At 40.1% G+C, this 14,413-nt stretch overlaps 1 protein-coding gene across 26 annotated transcripts in view; it reads left to right on the forward strand.

The window, feature by feature from the left end:
- DLG2 (discs large MAGUK scaffold protein 2) overlaps positions 1 to 14,413 on the forward strand; it is a 1,068,724-nt gene that overhangs the window by 987,326 nt on the left and 66,985 nt on the right. For all 26 annotated transcript variants that reach the window (XM_080375907.1, XM_080375911.1, XM_080375888.1 and 23 more), the window contains one exon: positions 9,351 to 9,426. In XM_080375907.1, coding sequence (XP_080232033.1) covers positions 9,351 to 9,426 — 76 coding nt within the window. The remainder of the gene's footprint in view (positions 1 to 9,350; positions 9,427 to 14,413) is intronic.

Genomic DNA, 14,413 nt, shown 5'->3' on the forward strand with positions numbered 1-14,413 from the left:
ATTTTACCTCTTAGTGATTCAGTGGAGTCTGAAAGCTATTTTTCATTAGATTTCAGTGCTGCTGCCAGTGTGTGGACTTGTTGCATGGTTGATTATTAATTGTAAAGTCAGGCTTTAAGAGGGAGTTTTGGAGGGTAGCGCTGCAGCTAGGGGACAGTTATGAATGAGGCAGCATGAAGAAATGAGGGTGGCCTGTATTTCTCCCCTGATCTGCACAAGGACCAAATCTCATGAACTGGTGAGCCGGTGACCTCAGTGGGGATTAACAAAAACTAAATGCTGAGTATCCTGCAGTGCTAAAACACCATTGTAGCCCTTTCTACACCTGAAAACAATGTTTTGTCCATTTGTCAGTATCTATTTTTTGCCTCATTGGAGCTGTTCTTGACCATGGGACTGAGTATCCAGCTGGGTAGAAAACAAATATAATGCTATGAAGGTGTGATATGGTAACATATTGATGCTGGGAACAGTGGGACTTCAACATAAGAGGCTGCAAACCCCTTCAGTTGTGGTTTGACAGTAAGTAAATCATTATAGTATGAATGAATTAGTATTGAAGGCCAAATTTCTCTTGGTTCCACATCTGCCAAAAAGATTCATCCAACGTCTAAGGTGAGAGCAGGGCAGAGTTACACCAGGCAGGTTCTCCAGGGTGAGGGGACATAACTACCAGTCCTGTACCAATGCCTCAGGCAGCCTGTGACACTGTTTGGGCACTATGTTTACACATGCGAACTGCTCCCCGATTTTCAAAAATCACTATTTTACACTATAATGACCAACAGAATTAGATTTATAATATATTTTTGTTACATTTAGACATATAGATGTATAGATCTAGATTAGAAGTTCCATGTATGCTGGGCTTTTGATCACAATAATTTTTATTTGCCTCATTGTCCTTCCTATGGTCCAGATAAACAAAACAAATTCAGCTTCCCATAAAGGGCAGCAGCAAGCCGAGCTGCCTATATCTAAGATTCCCTCTCCACGGAAAAACATTAGTTAAAGTGAATCAACAAAAAGCATGAAACCAATGTGCATGTTACAAGTGTATTAAATTCCCAGACAGATGTTCTAATTCAGTAGTAAAGAGATTTTAATTTGCTGTAGCATTGATTTTACACCTCCAGTTCTTTTCACTTTTTCTCCGCTGAGTCTCTGTACGCAGAAAATCTCCTACCTTGCAAGCCCCACACGACAGCAACCTTCCACTTCTTGGTGAATGTCAAGCTTCAGTATTTTCTGACATGTGTACGACTGCTTGACTTGGGTTTGTGGCTCTGAAAGTAAGTTAGGTTGCGATTTCACACATATTGCCCCAGAATGGCTGAGTGTAACTTCTCACCGCTTTTACTACTGCTCCCACTGTAGCGTGGATACAGCCTGTATGCTGTAGTAGAGGATTTGGTCCTAATGGAATATTTAATGTATTTATACATTTTTATATATAGATGTGTGTGTGTGTGTGTATGTATGTATATACACATATATATATTTTTATGTATTTGTTATAAAACCACTAAAATATTTATAGTAATCTTCCTGTTGTCTTTAAGATGTGCAGCCACAAAACTGCTCTCAAACTGGACATCATTCTAAGATACCCATTTTCCACTAGTTTAAATGCATCTAACTACAAATTGTTGTGCAACTTGTATCTGTTAATACCAGCTAAAGGTGTATGATGGTACCAGCCTGATCCTTGTGTTCTCAAACAGACAACATTCTCCCCACAAATACATGCAACCACTCTCTCCTTTCAGAGCAAAATGGGGGGGAAAGTACATGAAAAACAATGTTTCACAAACATTTAAGGACAAGGAACTAAAGGTTTTCCCAGCACAGAAGTCCCTGTGGGGAAAAAGCCAACTTGAATTTGTTATTCTGCTCAGCTTGGTAGAAGGGCATGTTTATCCACTCGAGTTTTATTTTTAACAGTTTCCTATAAACTGTCTACCTTTCTAAACATTCCTTAATACTTTAATCCTTAGATGAAAACTTTTTAAGGTGTGATAATCATGTAAGCTTTGTCTAAAATAAGTTCCCTGACTATACTTCCTAATCTCATTGGCAAAAATAAATATGGAATAAAATTGATATGTATGTGTACATATGTATTTTATGAGAATTCAATTCCTAATGGCATTAGGTCCACTCTTCTCATAAAATATTGACCAGGTGCTGAGCTGCTCCCTATAATCAAGTCACTGAAAGTGGATTTCTGAATGAGAGTACATTCTCTCCTCCTGAAAAATACATGTTCTGTTGCAAAAATACCACTTCAGGAATGCTCAAAAATAGTTTTGGGAATGGGAATCTAAGCTCAGAGCTCACATAAACAACACTAAGCAGTGCAGAGGATGAAAGCAATAAAAAACCATGGACCAAGTCCACTTATTTGGACCATAAATAATAATACATCTTTTCACTTCTTTCACTTGATGGGCAGGCAAAACAAATATAATGTGGATGACCTAGAAATGGTGAAGCAAGAAAAGAAGAAACATGTTAATACAGATGTGAAATATATCAGGGTCTTTCAAATATCTATTTCACATTGTATTCTTCTATACTTACTACAGTTCTCATGCTGGATTTGGAAATAACTCATTCTGCAGAACACTTTTGTGCCAAATCTCTGCAGATTAGATGACTATGGCCATTTCATTTGATTCTCGATACCAGTTTGCAATGTACATATGTATTCTACGTCAGTGATGAATGCTGTTGTTGAAGATTAAAGCGTGTCTCACTTGGTGTTTTATATCTCAGCTGTGAAGACTGATTAGGGCTTTTAGAAAGGCACTGACAAAATTCCCAGTGGTCCATTAACCCCCAGCAATGGAAGATCATGGTTCATGTCTGGCCAAGTTATGCTTGATTTCTTCTTGTTTGCAGTGCACAAGAAGAACTGAAAATCTCATTTTGAAAAATCTCAAAGACCCATTTTCAACAGCTGCGCATGCGCAGAAACACAAAAGCAGGAGGACATCACACTGCAGTGAGAGTTGCATCCCAGTAGTAAGTTCCTCAGGAGAGGAGTAGGAAGAGAACAGCATCCAAACAAACTGAAGCCTTGAACTGGCTAGTGAGGACACACTGAAGTGTGAGGTGTATTTTCAATGTACCTCTCCACTTCTTTAGCTTTACTTGGGAAGAAGAGAATGAATCCTGACCATTTTTTGAAAAAAAGGGCCATGAGGTGTCTACTCCCAAGCAAGGTTTCCAGAGAAACCAAGTATACAGGGTATGCTCCAGCTGTCCCAGATCTCAGATGGTCTTAGACCATTTCCCTGTACGCAGCAGTGTTTCTGCAGGGAGTCATTTCCCTGTACACAGCAGTGTTTCTGCAGGGAGTCACACTTTTGGAGAGCAGGTGGAAAGCCGGAGGTGAAACCCCCACCAGTTGGTGCTAGTTTCCACATAGGGCTCAGAGCTTTTCATCTCCAAACTCACATCTGCATGCTGGATGCAGGTGTCTTTGAACATTTCTTGAAATCTCATCGAGTTCAGTGACCCCCAGGCACTTTTGAAAATGGGACTTGAGCCATTAAGTACTTTTGGAAATTGTATTTGTGCTTTCCTTATCCCTTAGGTTAGCTCTGTCGAGCAGATAGATAATTAGAAATGGGCACGGGAGCGATGTGTACATCAGCAAGCCAGTGTCGCAAATCTGGGCCTCTGCAAATTTGGCAGATAGGAATCCTCCCCCTTCACTTCATTTTCTTTGCACAACTCCGCATAATCTTGCTTTTGCAGGAGTGGTGAAAGAAAAATGGATACAGTTTGAAGTGAAATATTTCTTCTTTTAAAGACAATTTCCTCAGCTGATTGATCAAATTGTTGTCCAAGGGACGGTAGGTTTGCTGCGAACTAAAGCAATGTAAGGAACTGACACTCATGCATGCCATTTAGGCGTTCACGATGTCAGCTGCTGCAAAAAAAACTTTTGTGCCTAAACTCCCTTTTTCTTGGGGAAAAAAAGGAGTCAGGTGTATTTTTCCATAAATATGGTGATTACAGACCCAAAGGCTCAAAAAAAGTGCTAAAAGTGCTTGAATGGGTGTTCTTTTAAAAAATATATTTGCTAAGAGCTGCATCAACGATGCTAAAAGAACTGCTATTCAAGACTTTCTCTCTTCATCATTTCAGTTCCCTCTTTAGCTCTGCCTATGGCAAAAGTGTCTCAGTAGCTCAGATGAGAAATTGTGGGAACGCCTTAGTTCACCGCATTCATGCACTCTGACCACCTCGGCAAAGACTAAATCTTTGGAAAGTCAAGCTACATTCTAACAGAGTTCTCCAGAGCATGTAAAACCAAGGCTCTTCAGGCATTCAGACATTGCATTGAGTCCTTCAGGAAAAAGAGAATATATTCCTGACACCAGGGCAAGACATGCCACATTTTAAGTCCCAGACCCAAGACACGAAGGCAGTAGAGCACCAGAGCTGATGTACTTTAGGAGCATATTTGAAAGTGGGCAAAACCATTTATTCTACCCCAGCATTTTTTCCAACAGCTAACCCATTTCCTTGACACTTCTGGCAGCAACAGTAATATAATCACCCTGAGACACATGAAATTTCACCTTGGAAGTTTACAGTTCAGCTAAATTATAAGTAACCGAGAACAGTTTTATTGTGGAAGGTGTCAGGAAAATTGCAACAGGGGGCAACACTGCGTGCTATCCTTAATACAGTACCAGGTTATGAAACATTTGTAATATTCAGCAGGCATGCTGAGCATGTATGAATGTTGTCGGTATGTTTGCCTGGAGGATTAATGGCACTTAATGACATTATTTATATACTTCTCAAAGCGGTGCAGAATGTTTCTGCAGCTCCTCATCTGTCTGCTATGCCTGTAGAAAGCAGCGATGCCTCCGTGGCTGCTAATGCAATTATGGCGAATTTCATAAATAAGATTCACTCTTCAGGGTTAATTTCCAAATTTCTTTATGCACTGAATAAGAAATGAAGTTAAAAGCAGATGTTTCAGGAAGTTAGACATAACTGGAATGAGTTTAAATGTTAACATAGATTAATAAGTAGAATACTGTGTTCATTCGAGCTAATTATTTTCTCAGAAGGCATCTGTCCTGTTTAGGCAATTACACAGCCTCAAGTCTTAATTTCTTACCAGTACTACCAAGGGACTCTATCTGCTCATTTAAGTTTGAGACTGTTCATGTGTTTTTAATAACACAGATTTAATTTGAAAGCTTCATTTGAGCTGTTTCCATGTGAATATTCCACACTTACAGAAAAATGCATTTATTTTAAATTTAAACTGTAACTATAGTAACCAACATTCACTGTGTTTCAGTAGGAAATATATAAGCCCACTCAGACAGAAAGAAACGTGTTAATTATCATTCTATCAAAAGACTAGAGTTTGCATTTTAAAAAATAATTATCTGAAACTACGTATTCTTACTATCTAGACTTAGAAACCAAGAGTTTTACAGGAATGCATTCTACTGTCATTTGTGGGAAACTGTGAAAGTTCAAAAAAGGCTCATATGTGGACAACTTTGGAGGATATAATAAACCTCACTTTTTTTCCTAGCTATTTATTGTCTAATAAAAGTACAATATCGAGCTCTTATAAGCTAGCTTTGCAGGACTCAACTTAGATTTCCTAGAGCAATTCTTAACCTTAGACAAATAGAGTTACTGTTTCAATTATACATAGATGATTGGATTTTCTTGCTTGGGCCCATAGATGATAGATTCTGTAGATGATTTTGTAAAGGTAGTAAATGTCACTTTTCCAGTAACGACCATATTAGTCAAAGTGAGTAGGGACATGAGTAGCTTCATAGAATTATAAAATCATAGAATGATTTGGGTTGGAAGGGACCTTAAAGACCGGGGGCAACCCATATTAAATTTCTGAGGGAACTGGGGGTGTTCAGCCTGGAGAGGAGGAGGCTCAGGGGGGACCTTCTCGCTCTCTACAGCTGCCTGACAGGGGCTGTGGGCAGGTGGGGGTCGGTCTCTTCTCCCAGTAACAAGCGACAGGACAAGACGAAACAGCCTCAAGTTGTACCAGAGGAGGGTTAGATTGGATAGTAGGAAAAGTTTCTTCACTGAAAAAGTTGCCAAGCATTGGAACAGGCTGACCAGGGAGGTGGAATCGCCATCCCAGGAGGTATTTCAAAAACACATAGATTCAGTGCTTAGGGACATGGTTTAGTGATGGACTTGGCAGTCCTGGGTTAATGGTTGGACTTGATGATCCTACTTTTCAAACCCAAATGATTCTATGATTCTAAAGACTATCCATTCCCAATCCCCCTGCCATAGGCAGGGACCTTCCACCAGCCCAGGCTGCTCCCAGCCCCGTCCAGCCTGGCCTTGAGCCCTGCCAGGGATGGGGCACCCACAGCTGCTCTGGGCAGCCTGGGCCAGTGCCTTGTCACACTCACAGTGAACAATTTCCTCCTAATAGCTAATCTAAATCTCCCCTCTTTCAGTCTAAAGCCATTCCCCCTTGTCCTGTCACTGCCTGCCCTTGTAGAAAGCCCCTCTCCAGCGTCCTTGTCGGCCCCTTTAGGCACTGGCAGCTGCTCTAAGGTCTCCCCGGAGCCTTCTCTTCTCCAGGCTGAACAACGCCAGCTCTCCCAGCCTGTCTCCATAGGAGAGGGGCTCCAGCCTCTGATCATCTTTGTGGCCTTCCTCTAGACCTCCTCTAACAGGTCCATGTCTTCCCTGTGCTGGGGGCCCCAGAGCTGAGCGCAGCACTGCAGGTGGGGTCTCACCAGAGCAGATCAGAGGCAGAGAATCACCTCCCTTGACCTGCTGCCCACGCTGCTTTTGATGCAGCCCAGGATTTGGTTGGCTTTCTGGTCTGCAAGCGCACGTTGCTGGGTCATGTTGAGCTTCTCATCCACCAACACCCCCAAGTCCTTCTCCTCAGGGCTGCGCTTAGTCCTTTCTCTGTCCGGCCTGTGTCTGTACTTGGGATCACCCTGACCCACATGAAGGACCTTGCGCTTGGCCTTGTTGAACTTCATAAGGTTTGCATAGGCCCGCCTCTAAAGCCTGTCAAGGTCCCTCTAGATGGCATCCCTTCCCTCCAGCATGTCAGCCACACCACACAGCTTCATGTTGTCAGGAAACTTGCTGAGGGTGCACTTGATCACACTGTCCATGTTGCTGGCAAAGATGTTAAACAGCACTGGTACCAATAGCAACCCCTGAGGAAGATACTCATCACTGATCTCTACTTGGACATCAAGTTGACCGCTGTTGACTGCAACACTTTGAGTGTGACCATCCAGCCAATTCTTTACCCACCAAGTGGTCCATCTGGCAAACCCATTTTACTGAAGCTGTGGATATCAGGTTCGAGTAACATCTGAGTCTTTTCATTAGAGCTTTTCAACTTTCTTTAAATCTATGAATACCAGAACTGTACAGACTAAGCCAAATTTTGGGTCATACCACACAGCAGTTTGGGCTCAGGTCCCGGCAGGTGAGCTCACAGGGGCTGTGTGCTCTTGTTTTTCAGACCAGGACTGAGCTTTCAAAGCAAATACAATTTTTTCCCTCTCTTTCTGCGCTTTGGTTCATCTTTTGGGTGAACATGTACTAGATTTGTTTGTATTAAACTGTTCTCGAAGATGAGCTCACCCAATGCACCCACCTGCTAATGGATGGTCAGTTCATGGAGCTAGACTAGGACTAGCCCAAAATAAAAATCCTGAAATGTTTGTGTTCTCTCCTATTTGGCTACATTATTTGGTAGTGTCAACCTGCCACACCTTTTTTGCAGAGCTAACCCATTAGCAATGTTGTCTTCACTGAAATGAGTCAGAAAAACAAATTCTTTGCATTCTAACTGCTTGCAGATGTTTGTGGAGGGCATGGTTTAAATAAGACCAATCACCCAATTCACAGCGTTTTACAGTGGCTGAAAATAGCTTTTCTGCCCCCAGCATTTATATATCTCCTCAGAAATGCTCTCTGGCCAAACTATGTAGTTTTAAGTAATCAAAGCCTCAAGAAAGTTTCTGTGCACTTGAACATTGTAACAAATAGCATACCTCCATCTTTCAGAAGATAATTTTGAATTTATTATTATTTTTTTTAGGTTAGATTGGGTTTTTAAAAGAAGAAAAACTTTCAGTATAACATTTTCAAAATTACTTAAGTTGAGCTGAGGTCAAGACCGTCAAAAATCTGTGGCATTGTAAAGTCAGTATTGTAGAACCTAAGATTTAAACAGTGATCATGTGCAAAGGGCTCTGCAAAGAATGTGTCTGGAGAATGTTGGTTTATGGGTTTGAAGCAATTTGAGAAACTTAAAATACCTAACACATTTGTTAAGTATTGCTCAATAACACATTGGCCCCTGGAAAGCTTTCAGGTACCTCCCTCAAACTCAGGTTAGTAAGAAATTCTCTGGGTTTTTTTGAGATTCAAGGCAAAGGTTGCTCTGAAGCATAAGGGAAAGGAGCTTCCACTTCCCCTCGTCCTGTCTGCTCCAGTCACACAAGCTTCTGGATCCGCGCAGTCAGCTGATTAGCACCTTGAAAACATTACAATCTATTCCCTTCTATTACTTAGTTAGTTTTCTGATGCAGGGAGGCAGCAATGAGGGGCACTGCTGGGGGCAAAGGGAAGTGAAGCAATGCAGGGGGAAGGAACAAGACTCTCTTTTCCAACAACTACAATTTCTTACACCTTCTCAACACACCAGGTGTAGCTTCACCCTTTTCACTTTGCACTGGCCATGAACTTAGACAGTTCACTGCTGTTTGTCACATGCTGTTTTGTAAGCTATTTTAAGTTAATTTTTAGGGTATTTTGAAGGTATTTTTGAAGTTCATTGGTCTGAAAATACAGGTGTGTTTTTAAAAAAAAATATTCAGAAATTGTGAGATTCACTTTACCTTATTTGTATGATCTAAAATTTACTCCATCGTAAAGTGCACATCTGAAAGCAGTGAGGTGAACAGCTTATTCTCTCCGTCCTTGTTTCATTCCTCTGACCACAGAAGAACTTTAAATGTTGCCTGATTTTTTGACAGCTTAAATTAGACAGGGTCTTGAATGAGCTTTTATCACACTCCCATGTGTGTTGGGAGGCAGTGCCGTTCTGCTGGTATAGGACAGCCAAGACTCCTTGAATACAGTCCTGTGTTTGCCACGAAACTGCTGCTTGGCTGGGGAAGTGACCTTATGTCTCTCTCTTTCCAACTTATTAATTTGCTTTAAATGCTCACTGTATGTATAGTAAGCCACTAATGGCCTTGGGAGATCAGATATCAAATGTATTGTACAAAACACTGCTACAATCAACATGTGTTTCTTTATTTGTGTTTTCTTTTCCCCAGAGTTGAAAGGAAGGAGCGTGCGCGTTTGAAGACAGTGAAATTCAACGCAAAACCTGGTGTAATTGATGCAAAAGGGGTAGGTAAATAGTGAAATCTTTTGAAATGGCACTTTGTAATTGTTTCATATGTTTCAGGGTCGAGAAAATTTTAGCAACATAAGGAATATTTAGATTGTTGCAACCAAGACCTGGAGTACAGTGAAATACAGACAGGAGTATAGTATGATACAATCTTCAAAATAATTAAATATTCTTTCTATAATAATACTGACTGACAGTGCCTCCTAATTGAAAGGTACTAGGAAAATAAAGAACATTGTGACAGCTGTGATTTTAGTTAAAGGGTGGATAGGGAAGAAAAGACTTTAAAAACCGATGCAGATTGATAATTGTTTAATGAAATAGGGCAACAAGTGTAAATTCCCTGGCTTCACAAGCTGTTAAATCTCAAACAAAAGATTGAAACTTGAAGAGTCCTGGATGCAAAAATTAGGTTTTGGATGTTCTGCTTTGACAGTTGTGACAGACATTGAACACAGGTGTGTTTCACAGCAGGCACGACGGGTCAGCCAACACAACACATGCAAGTTCCCTTCCACTGGTGCTACCTCCCACTCTGCAGCATCACTTCATCATGCTCAACAGCCGACAGTTCTCACTAGCCTGATGTCTAATTCCCTGTACGTTGCCATCTGGCTGGTGAGAGTTATATGTCCACAGTTCTGGCTGTTGAGGTGTATTTTCCTGCTGAAGGGTAGCTTGTATTTATAGCAGTAGTGAACACTTGACTTCGCGTTCACAGGAATTTATTTTTTACAACAGTCCAGTTGGCACGCATGGGATTTACAGCTGAGGGTTTCTGTGAGCAAACCAAGAGACAGAGCTTCAGCAACCATCAGCAAAAAGTCCTGTTTGGCCACAGAAAACACAGGGCAGGGCCAAAACTGGGTGATGAGAGGACACAGTCGTAGGTAGATGCTAGCAAGGGGCAAAACCAAGTGGTTCAGCAGGTCCCTTCCAGACTGGCTGTTCCTGTGGTCCTCTGCCTCATCTGTAATTCTCATTCTTAATCTCTTCTGCTTCAGTTTCCCTCTGTAATGGGAAGAATTATTATTCTATTGTGCCCATAATAATTATTCCATTATTCCAGTTTATTTTGTCTTTCACTCAAATTAGCAGGGTAAGAAGTTCCTCTTGCTATGGACAAACATTTTCTAGTGCAGTGGGTCCCAAACCGCTACCTGCCAGCAAAACAGTATTCCAGACTTGCAAATACTTCCCTGTTAGTGCCCCACAGAACAGTACCTGAGTTCAGTGCAAATGCAGAATAATTGCACAGACTGAACCCAGTTTTCCAGATTTATAAGGTACGAGGAATCAAGAGTTCAGGCTCTGCACGTTATTTGCACATGCAGATAGCTTGGTATAAAATATGTTACAAAATGTATAAAATATGGTACAAAATATGTTACAAAAATTGTGAAAGGATGTATTCATCTCATTGCATTTCTTCAGGAGTCAGAATTCCATTTTTCATTTTGAAATGACCACTCTCTGCAAACCCGTAAATTAATGTCGCCATTTATTTGTAGAGACAATAAGCTTTATATTGCCAATGAAATCACTTGTTAAATGTCTATTTCCTGTATATAATCAAAGCCTCAGGGAAATAATTCATTCATATAACTAATGGCCCTTATTCAAGTGAGTCTGTCAAGAATTTAATTACCTCTTGATTCCCCAAATTGTTTTTCTATTTTTGTCATCAGTGCAACATTAATCTCACAGCCATTCATGTCAATGTTTGTTTCAGTGTTTAGGAAATTGCGTAATTACAGACCAAGAACACTGTACCCTTTTGAAAGCACACTTTCTATTGTTAGTATTTGCTAAAATTTGCTTTTGTGTATTAAAAAAATATATTTAAAAATCCTACAATTTCAAGGCTTTCTGGGAAAAGATAATGCATGCTTGTGTTTGGAAGAGCATAAAGGGAAGAAGTGTTCACTGTTAAATTAAGGATCAACATGTGAAATGAGGTGTTTGAGCACACATGTATGTATGTGCTTTCTAGGGACTGGCATTTCCATTTAGTCTTTCAGTGTTCAAAAAGAAGTGGTGTAAGCTGTCTAACAGCGTATGCTTTAGGGTTTTTTATCTGGAAGAAATTCAGTCCAGATAAACAGGGCTGCAGTAGGCCTAAAGAACTCTTTTGTTTTGAAATCAAGCTAAAATTCAGATAGCAAAGGGCTTATATGTGTCTGTTGCACCTTTATGCCCATACATTCATGACCATGTGGACAAGCAGTACTGTCTTAATTTACCCTAAAGATTAAATTGGGAGAATAGCTTTTCGTGGGCTAAATTTGGCCAGATGTGCATGGAAGATTTTTTTTTAAACAAAATTAACTGAATGCAGAGAATCCTTGAGTTTTTTTTCACAAGTAAAAGGGTTATCCTGTTGCAATTTTACCAGAATCATCTTGCTGGCCTCAACCTTTCTTCCCCTTTAGAAGCAATGTTTAAGAGCGAATAACCCACAGCAAAGGTTTCATGCATTAGTGCAAAAATTTCTTTGAGCTAAACTAAGATTTTAAAACATGAGCTGTCTAGTTATTCTACAAGTTCTTAAAGTTTTATGCATTTATACCTCATTTTTAATCTCAAATCTGGAGATGAGGTACAAAGAAAGAATTACAGATGGTGTGACATCTGTAGCTGATCAGCTTCTTGTGTCTCACTGAAAAGGTGTTTAAGAACACACTCAGCATTGCTAAGACAAACAGTTGACAAACCTGTTAGCAGGGATAGCTAAAGGATAATATTTTCAAAGGCCCGAAAGTTTCTCTTTTTCAAGCCAAACTTGGGTGCATTACCTCATCTAGAAAATTAGTTCAACTTTTTTTTTTTTTGTAAATGTGATATAGAATATTTATATCACTTGTAATTAGTTTCATTGGACTCCTCCAATCCATGGCTTGTGAAATTAAAGTCTACAAAATCAGGATGGATACAAAACTAGGGAATGTGACTCACAATTAGGGAGCTCCAGCGATATCTTCTGGTCTCAGGTTTAAATCAGACAAGTCAGACAATCAGATAGTACCTTTCCATACAATGCAAAATTAAATTCTGGTGCTCATTATTACAGGATATTGTATAAAAATAATTTTAAAAGGAATTAGATAAGTTAGCAAGCAATGGATCCAATGACGACTTTTAACACTTTTGTCATGTAGCTCAGGACATGCTAATTGTTGATTTCAAGAAGCAGAGACGTTATAAAAGGGGAAGGATCATGTTTCCTCTACTTTTGCTTTTCAACATCTGTTACTGGGTAACTTCAGAAAAAGCTGCTGGGCTAACTGGATCTCTGGTTTAACCCAATAAAATTACTTTTCTTTCATGTTCTGTTCATTCTGACTGAAAGAAACTTATTTGTTCAGGTTCAGAGACATCATCAGAATCCTAGGTCCCATTAACATTTTTAAAGATATCAAACCAATTAGAGATGTTAGCACCTGTGTAATAAGGAAAAGAATACAAATATTGGTATAAACAGCTTCATTTCACAAAGCAAAGATAGTGCTTCGGTTGTGTTGACCAAGTTCAGTCTCTAGCTTCATTCATATAATTGTAGTAATGATCTTCACCAGCTTTTCTAGTTGTCATTGAAGGTGGCTGGAGTATGAAAGCAACCAGTCCGTCCCTCTGGTTCCCTACGGCTGCTCTGTGCTGCTGCAGCAAAGGCTAGGGTTTCCAGGACACCTTAAGGTGTTTGGCTTTGAACCTTTGGCTACCTTAAAGGTTCAAACTTAGAAAAGATAAATGAAGGTAGCATAAATAAAGTGAAGATAACATGGTTATGATGTCCTAAGTGATTGCTGTCTCAGACTAAGGGGCGCACTGGTCTATGGATAAACAATGGAAAGTAGAGCAGCCCAAAAGTTTGTCTGATATTCATGCTGGAGGAAGCTACAGGAGTTATGTGAGCACAAACTCAATTCAAAAGTATATTTTGTGCTACAATGAACTCAAGATCATATCCCAGGTATCTTCTGATGCTCCCCTTTACACCAAAAGGAGCAGAACATGTTAGTAGCTGTTAGCAGGGCTATATATCTGCCAAAGCAGTACACTGAATTCTTGATAATTCTCCCTACCATAGGCCTTCAGGCTGAACAAAAATAGCCTTTCCTTTCCTAATCCTAAAACCCACAGTGGTTGAGGGCTTTTCAGATTTTTTTACTGAATCAAAAAGAATGACAAATGGTGGAAATATTACAGAGGGAAAAGAGATGAGCCAGTAATCTGCTTTTTTTCTCAACTGTTGTAATTACCACCAGTCTTTCAGGAGACAAAAATAGCATCTCTTTTGCTTTTCTCCCTGTCAGGTCATACACTCTTTCTTGACTGTCTCTTGAAAATATTTTTTATAGGAAAACTGTAGCTCTTGGAAAGACCTTTATCAGCATCTCACCTTTTTACTAATATTCATGTATGTTGCCTGTTCCCAGAGACATGTTGCACTATCTCGAAGCATAATGTTCAGGTAAAAGTTAATTTTATACAGAGAACTGGGTTTTTATACCAGTTCTCTGTGTGTATATGTGTGTGTGTGTATATATATATATGACATTTTTATATATATGCATTTTCATATGTGTATATATATGACATTTTTATATATATATGTGTATGTGTGTTTTCAGATATATAGAGAGAGATATATGGGATTTATATATATATATATGCCTTTTCATTTCACACCTTATTTGGGCAGTTACTCCAGAACATTGTCTTAGGGACAAATACCCAGTTCCACTTTCCAGTGAAATAATGCACATCATGCCTCTCACAATCTCTCATTGCTTAATGCGTGTGTCAGGGTGCATGGGGCGTGTTCAGGCTATGACTACCAGGAAGCTTTGCCAGCTGGTTGCCCACCCTGGTGAGGCTGCTCAGTGGGGTGCCAAACAGGGATGAGGTGCCTGCCAAGAAATGGGACTGCCCCATCCCTCCAAAACCTCTTGCAGCAGTTTTGCTGCTCATCAGCAGTGCATC

This window comes from Falco punctatus (genome assembly GCF_963210335.1).
Source record: "Falco punctatus genome assembly, chromosome: 2".
Lineage (NCBI taxonomy): Eukaryota > Metazoa > Chordata > Aves > Falconiformes > Falconidae > Falco > Falco punctatus.